We start from the raw sequence: 7,889 nt of genomic DNA on the forward strand, positions 1-7,889 counted from the left end.
TCGCATTGGTAACGGCGAATACTACAGTTGATAGAACGATTAGCTGTACGAGATATACAACGACATTGACTTAGTTCAGCGAATTAAGAAACAGTGACTACGCTGGCCAATAAAGACGATTTGTTTGAGCCGCGACTTCGTAGTCCATTTAATTTTGGAGTCCTCTTACCCGCTGCTATTCCCGGGCTCTTTGGGTTTTCATAATTTTTTCGGCTATTTGACACACCGCATTCCACGTATCATTGGATTCAACCACTTAGTCTACTAGGTTTCCAGCGGTTGGGTCTGTACCAAATGTGTGCTTTCGGTATCACTTTTCCTGCTCGTATTGCAGACAGTGGCACAACGTATGCTCGAAGTTCAGTATCAAAATCACGTAACCTGTGCGTTTTCAAAGCCATTTCAATGTCACTTTCTATACTTTAAGTTGCTATTATGTTTTTAATGATTTAAAAGTAAATTTTTTTATGAGCATAATAAAAAATTCGCTAATTCATGACATTATTCGCTAAACTACACATTTTTTACTGGATTTTACTTTTATTATATCCTAAACAAGGTATATTAAGCCTATTAAGAAGTTCATAATACTCACAAGGAAACGTCGGAGACGTTACATACACGTACATACGTGTAAAGGGTCAGCGTGATGCGCTGAGTCGATTTAGCCATAGCTGTCTGTCCATCTGTATATACGCGAACTAGGCACTCAGTTTATGAGATATCGATCTGAAACTTTACACACTATCTTTTCTCCTTAAGAAGCTGCTCATTTGTCGGAACCGATGTTATCGGACCTTTATAGCATATAGCTGCCATACAAATTGAACGAGCTAATTAAGGTTCCTGCATGAAAAACTTTTTTATTTGACGAGGTATCTTCACGAAATTCGGTATAGAATATTGTCCAAGACAACGCTATAATCTCAGAAGAAATTGTTAAGATCGGGCCACTATAGCATATAACTGTCATACAAATTGATCGATAAAAATCGAGATAAAACTATTTTTAAACTCTATCAAGCTGCATGCTTGTGCATTTCTTACATGTGCAGGGTATTAAGGTTCCGGTGCAACCGAAATTATCATTTTTAATTGTTGTTTTTTCTTATTTTTTTTTGCAAATGACGTGTAAATTTTACACCTTGCCGCAAACTATATGCATCAATTTCAAGGCATTCGCTCGAAAGTGCTAACGTTGATGCATATATGGGGCGTGAATTTGCTCGTAGTTTGCGTCTAGTATAAATTCAAGGTAGCTGGCAACGACCTGCGGCAAGTTGGTTAGCCCACAGTACAGCAATTATTAATGCAATGAAAGTAAAATTTATAATTAAGTTGTTTGTTGCAAACGCAGGTACGTGTATAAATAGCTGGTAATGCGGCAACATACTTGGAAAAATAAATATAATAAATATGTATGAACATAAGCCAGTCGTGATGACATACACATACCATTTATTATATTCAAATGAGTATTAGTTCCGTTTTGTTAAGCACAATCTACACAACCATAGCAACACTTCAAAGGCGCACCCATAACGATTAGAAGCTCATTTAACCATTTTCAGTTTAGTCATTATTTAAATTTATTGCACACGATTAAAAAAAAACTTATGCATATTTCAAATCTTTAGTGGTAATTATGCAAGCGCTTTTCTAGGAATGTGATGCTGTGCAGCAATTTGCATACAAATGTGCATTTCTATTTATAAAACATTTGCATATGTATGTGCACATAAAAAATATGGAAATGCATACAAAGGATATGCAAAGTAAGGCTATCGAACTTCTTTGAAGCGATCTTCCAAGTTGTCACACAAAACCACCTGCAAAATGAAAGGAATGCAAATGAGCAGAAGACTTCAAATACTTGCCGATCGCCTAATCGGATAGCACAACTTAACCAAATGTCTTATTTAGATTAGTTTAGTGTAGTGGCTTGTGAATTGGTATGCACCGAAAACACTTTCTGCTTTTTAAAGAAACTATCACAAGTTCACAAGTCTTAAAGTCACCTGATATGATAACTGCGTTTACAATAATATGTGTATATGCTACGTAGTTCTTCATACTATCCTTATATAGAGAGTTGTCCGCCGGAAACAAAACGCTGCGAAATAAATTGTGCTAATATCACAGCAACGTATTTTAAAAACAAAGAGATTGTACAGTGTAATCGATTATTGCTTTCAAATGATAGCATTTGAGCTCAGGATGCTGCAACAAAACATTACGAAAAAAGCTAATGGTCAAAATGAAACACTCAAAGCGCTGATAATTTAATCAAGAACTAGATTACGCTTTTCAATTTAATTCACATTTATTTTGAAATACAAATAAAGAACTATACAAATAAAAAAAAAAACAATTAGAACTGTTTTTCTATTAAACAGTTTTAGAGCCAACGTTATGCTCAATCAACTATTGTAAGCAACAGAGGTCGCTGCACACTCAATTATTGACTGACAGTTACAGCTGTCAGAGTTGAATATTCATTGCTAGATTCGGATTGCACAAGAAATATTCTGTAAAATAAGGAAAATTTAATAGTGTTTGAAAAACGCGATTGGAAAATAAAAAGCACGATTTTGTCATTATAAGATAAAGTGTAAAAAGGCAGAAAATGTCAAGGAAAACCATTTCGTTGTTTACGCTTGCAAATCGTTATGCAGCTGCTGTGAAGAGCCAAAACGTGTTGGCGACAAGGTAAGCACATTATCGCCGGTCCAGCAGCCGCAGTGTTGTTGGGTGTTTGTGGTGTAGGCCAAAGTAGAGGTGTGATGACAAAGTGATAAGATTGTTGTGACGTAATAAAGCAATAAATTGCACAAACATTATTTGTATTGACTCCAGCAACCGCTTACAGCACTATTTTATAATCAAAACTTTCTTATTGGTATAGACCAGCGTTGCGTTTCTACAGTACGGAAAATTCCGCACAAAAACCACAACAGTCAGATACCGATGGCACAAATCCATTGGAAGGCGCAGTTGCTGAAGCGACAAAGAAGCTGACAGAAGAAATCGAAATACTATCCAAAGAAGTGAATGACTTGAAAGAAAAGAATGATGAATTATTAGATAAGTACAAACGTTCACTAGCAGATAGTGAAAATCTGCGTACACGTCTCACCAAACAGATAGCTGATGCTAAAGTTTTTGGCATACAGAGCTTTTGTAAAGACCTGCTTGAGGTAGCTGATATACTGGGACATGCCACAGAGGCGGTGCCGAAAGATGAAGTAAGTTTTTTTTATGGCTTATGCAATAAATTATGTAATTATATAATAAATCAAAATTTAATTCCGCTCTCTTCATTAGCTCAACGAGAACAATCCACATTTGAAGAACCTATACGAAGGTTTGACCATGACTAAAGCTTCACTGTTGCAGGTGTTCAAACGTCATGGCTTGGAACCAATCAATCCACTTAACGAGAAATTCAACCCAAATATGCACGAAGCATTATTCGAAAAGGTGTGTGTATAGATATGCATTTCTGTGTAATGTAGAAATCCCTATATACTCCATATATATGAATAGTAGTGATCATGTTTAATGAAAATTATATTATTTTTCAGGATGATGCCACTGTCGAGCCCAGCACTGTTGTTGTTGTCACCAAATTAGGTTACAAATTGCATGAACGTTGTATACGACCTGCGTTGGTTGGTGTCTCAAAGTCATGAGGGGATTCTAACTTTGACGAATAACTAGTGAAAAAGCTGCTTGAAAGTACTCTGCAGTTCCTGAAAAACCGAAAACTAGTATGCTCTTATAAATATGTTGTTTTGTTTAATTTTACTGTGGTTCGAGACCAAATTTCATAACTACTTCATCTGTAAAGAAATTTTCTTTTCTGCACCAAATCTGCGATTTTCATTACATGTAATTGTTGTATATAAACTTTGAATACATAACAGAGAGTTGCGTCTGCAATGTTATGGCTTCATTGTTTATATATTTCAACTATTGTTGAACTATCCTTGAACTGCTATATCTTCTTTCCAATATCCAATGAATTTCCGTAAAATTTCTAATTGAAAAAGTAATGAAATTTAACTTATGTCTCTATTGACTTTTTCAACACTTTAAATTGGTTCACTTGAAGCCGCAAAATTAACAAATAAAAATGTAATTTAGCAATTAAATAAAATTATTAAGTTAGGCAATGAAATGTAGAAGTGTGTGCGCAAACACTTGCATTTCACAATGATTAGTGTGCGTTTGTATGAGTGCTTTGAAAGTTTAACTTGTTTTTCTTAAAGACTAAATGCACAGCGTTACACAAATGACATGTTCGCGATGGTATAGAAATCTATGTTAATTATATAATAAAATGAAAAACAAATATGTTTGTAAAATATATAACTCCCCACAAATTTTATTCAATAGTCTTAATTAATTTATGCTAAAATACCATTAAAAGCCGACAATCAGCTATTTGAGTGTAGCTGCTGTGCTCTGTAGCAATTTGCGCAAGTCATCATCCTGTTCGATGGCGCGTTTCACCGCCACCAACAGTTGTTCATCAATACGGGTGGAATGATCGTTGGTCAGCGGCAAACGACTCACTTTGGCAGCTAATTCTGCCAGTTTTGGTTTGCTTTGCAACAACGTCTGCAATTGTTGTGGTGGTATATTGGTAGCGCGTGCCAGCTCTATATGCGGTGGCACGTAGAATTTAGGTGTGTTCAAATGTACGGGCGATAAGACGACCGGTGGTGCCATTGGCATGGCTACAGCATCATTATGCCTCACACGATTGTCGGAAATGGGGCGCAGTGGCACAGGATAGTGATAAGGTAAGGGATTACGCACTAACATTGGCTTATGGTGTGCTAAGCTGTTGGGTGTTTGATGCGGCGCTTGCATACGCTTTCTATACGCCAGCTGTGGTTTAATGTATTTGCTTAACTGTTGCTCGACATTTTTACGCGTTTCAGCCGCATCGGCGCTACCACTTTGCGGCCATAGGTTGTAAATATGAAAATAAGCAGCAACACGCTCCAGAAAATTGTTTTTCTTAGTTTCAGTAGTAGCTGCTACATTTAACGCCTGTTGTTGTTGCTGACGACGACGCTGCTCATCGGTGCGATCGGTGAAGTCGGCCGATTCAAGGTAGGCTTTTATCAGCGCGATACCTTGTTCTGTGTTTGTCATCTGGCGTATATACTTAATGGTCTCCGTCGCATTGGCAGTGCCAAGAAATTCGGCGAGCTCACTTATACTGGGCACTTCATCAAGACTCTTTAGACCGAGCTTTGAACGTGCAATTTCAAGCAAATCATGCGGAAACTCATCGGGTGTATAAATAGTATTACCTGTCGAAATTTCCAGTGGTGCTGTAGCAGGTTTAGTTGTAACGTCGGTTGGGCTGGCGTCGGTGCTAGAATCGTTTGCAGTGTCAGCGCTTGTTGGTGGCGCTAAAGTGCTTGTGGTAGTAGCAGCTTCCACTAGCTCGGTGCTTATAACAGCTGGCTCTGTTGTTGCCAATCTAGCCTCTTGCGCATTTATAATCTTATAGCTGGGGTACTTTTGCAGTTTATGGAAATATAGCGCCTGTCGGTACGGCATTGTAGGCACCTGTTGTGTGTGCGCCCACTTTAAGACAATTAAAAAGCAAAGTATCTGCAATTATTTTATAAAAAATGTAATAATTTTCCGGTGCCTTGTAAAATTTTATTGTTGTGTACTTACTCTGTAATCCAAAAACATTTCTTTTTTAATTTTTTTACACTGTACAAAAAAATCAAATAATTTCACTTCGTTCTACTTCGCGCCCGTATGAATTATCCAATTTGTCCGTCTACTTGCTGCCAATGCAAGTAACCAACTGAAGCGTTTTCTAAAGGAATCTTTTCTTACTTGCAACATGCTGCACAAATGCCCAATGCATGCGGTTCTAAAGAATTTTGTTACGGTGCCTTTGTATGCATGCGTGAATGTGTTCAAAACAAACAGACCATTTGTATGTTTGAGCATGCCATGGTGTAATTCTTTGACATTTTACCTACCTGAATCTTGCTTTATTTATTTTTAACTGATTGCTCTGTTCGTGATCGCATTGAAAATGTGGGTGCTGCTTTGTCTATGGGCCACCAATAGAAATTCTACCTGCATGTGTTGTGTTGCGTGGGTCACTTTATGGTTTGTTTTATGATTCCACCGTAACAAACAATTAACATTCTACGCAGAGCACTATTTACAGCGTCATTTTCAATGGCAAACGATATTGTGTTAAGAAAAGTCATAAGTATACATATGACGCTTCTATGTGCGTTATTGTAAGATCTAAAAATGTATATACATACATACATACATAGATACAGTGGGCAACAGTAGACAATTTTTAAAATTAATAGCTCTTATTGAAAAGATGCCAAGACTATTTCTATATAGATACAGTGGGCCACATAAGACAATTTTGAAAATTAATAGAAGACATACCAAGACTATTTCTCAGAAAAATATCAACTATTGATATTATACAGCTAGACTTGTCGAAACAAAATGTGTTTCAAATCATTCGTTCTTTTAACATAACCAGTGATAAACATAACACTTCCATATTTTGTAATCAACGAGCAATTCGATTTAATATCACCGGCACAATTTCCAAACATATAATGCTGATATTAAAAATTTATAAGTAGCTATACATTGCATATAACTACAAACATTTGTTGCAAGTGACCAGCAGTTCTATACGTAACGTATTGATTATGACGTTGTTAGACCACGTGCTCAAAAAGCAGTGGTTTTGTTAGGAAAATAATATTTTTTTACAATTAAGGGTATAAAAGGGCTCTTGATAGGTTCATCCATGTGATGTTATAACATTTGTATATATGTATGTATGTACATATGTCGATTGGCTTTAAGGTTCCTTTGCACTAAGCGATTACTCAATACTATACTAAATTTTCTACTTTCTACTACATTTACTTCTTAAATGCATTAATAACCAGGTCTGCAGCTCCTCACATTAAAAACATTTCTTTCCTAAGTCTTTAATTTGTTGAAACATTTTTCAAGTTGGTTGGTGCCATTAAAATGCAACTAATCACTGGTAAATATGTTTCATTTTTCTCTTTGTCCGCAAATAGCACTCGAATGCCCAGGAAAATGTCGGCAAAAGAGCGTGCATTGGACAGCAATAAGAACCCAACATTATTTGATTGTACAAATATCCAAACTTATAGTTCGCCTATAAAACACGTAGCTACTCCGCTATTTAACTAAACTAACTTTTCAACAGTTTCAGTTGTTTTAACAATTTGTAATTTGATTAGCGCCATTGAAGGACAGCCAGCCAATGGTAAATATGTTAAATTTTTCTCTTTGTCCGCAAATAGCACTCGAATGCCCAAGAAAATGTCGGCAAATGAGCGTGCATTGGACAATAAGTAATCCTATAGAATTAGTTATATTGAATTAGACTTATATTCCTTTGAAACTGCAGCAAATAAATATAGAATATATGAGCCCACACTGCCTTCACCAAATGCCAAAAAGTAAATGATTCATTTAGCAACTACTTGCTGCTGTCATAGTGAAAGACATTTGTCAGTTTCCCTGCAGCCGCACATCCGCCATATGTGATTGGTAAGTGTTCGGAAAGTGAAAGCAGTTGTTCGCTTGAAACGATATGCATGAAATTATTTTAGTATAAATTTGCTTAAAATATTGGAAAACGAAATTATATATACACAAATAACATAGAAATAAATGTTTTAGTTAAATAGAAATCAAATAGCTTTAAATCTGTATGTAGAAATAGTTTTAATAGAGCTTTTAGTTACTTGCCAACAAGGTTTTATTTACAAATAATGGTTTTTAAATTTTTCTCACTTGGTTAATTACTTCCTGCATTTTGGCTTCCT

The 7,889-nt window shown here is 36.1% G+C and overlaps 2 protein-coding genes across 4 annotated transcripts; one reads left to right on the forward strand and one right to left on the reverse strand.

Annotated features, from left to right (window-relative positions):
* The first annotated feature begins 2,471 nt into the window (after positions 1 to 2,471).
* Positions 2,472 to 4,390, forward strand: LOC126757402 (grpE protein homolog, mitochondrial). Its single transcript, XM_050471299.1, has 4 exons — positions 2,472 to 2,709; positions 2,906 to 3,245; positions 3,325 to 3,480; positions 3,585 to 4,390. Exons 1-4 carry the CDS (start codon positions 2,627 to 2,629, stop codon positions 3,690 to 3,692), a joined length of 687 nt encoding a protein of 228 aa, XP_050327256.1. The 5' UTR covers positions 2,472 to 2,626; the 3' UTR covers positions 3,693 to 4,390.
* LOC126757396 (uncharacterized) lies at positions 4,355 to 7,501 on the reverse strand. Of its 3 annotated transcripts, none has more exons than XM_050471290.1 (3): positions 6,869 to 7,501; positions 5,704 to 6,297; positions 4,355 to 5,634 (listed from the first exon to the last, which is right to left on the reverse strand). In XM_050471290.1, exons 2-3 carry the CDS (start codon positions 5,719 to 5,721, stop codon positions 4,444 to 4,446), a joined length of 1,209 nt encoding a protein of 402 aa, XP_050327247.1. In that variant the 5' UTR covers positions 5,722 to 6,297; positions 6,869 to 7,501; the 3' UTR covers positions 4,355 to 4,443. The 3 variants fall into 3 exon arrangements, with proteins under 3 accessions (XP_050327247.1, XP_050327246.1, XP_050327248.1); XM_050471289.1 differs by having other exon boundaries at positions 5,704 to 5,930; positions 6,021 to 7,501; XM_050471291.1 differs by having other exon boundaries at positions 6,021 to 7,501.
* Between the last annotated feature and the right edge of the window lie 388 nt (positions 7,502 to 7,889).

The sequence above is a fragment of the Bactrocera neohumeralis genome, chromosome 4, assembly GCF_024586455.1.
Source record: "Bactrocera neohumeralis isolate Rockhampton chromosome 4, APGP_CSIRO_Bneo_wtdbg2-racon-allhic-juicebox.fasta_v2, whole genome shotgun sequence".
Taxonomy (NCBI): Eukaryota; Metazoa; Arthropoda; class Insecta; order Diptera; family Tephritidae; genus Bactrocera; species Bactrocera neohumeralis.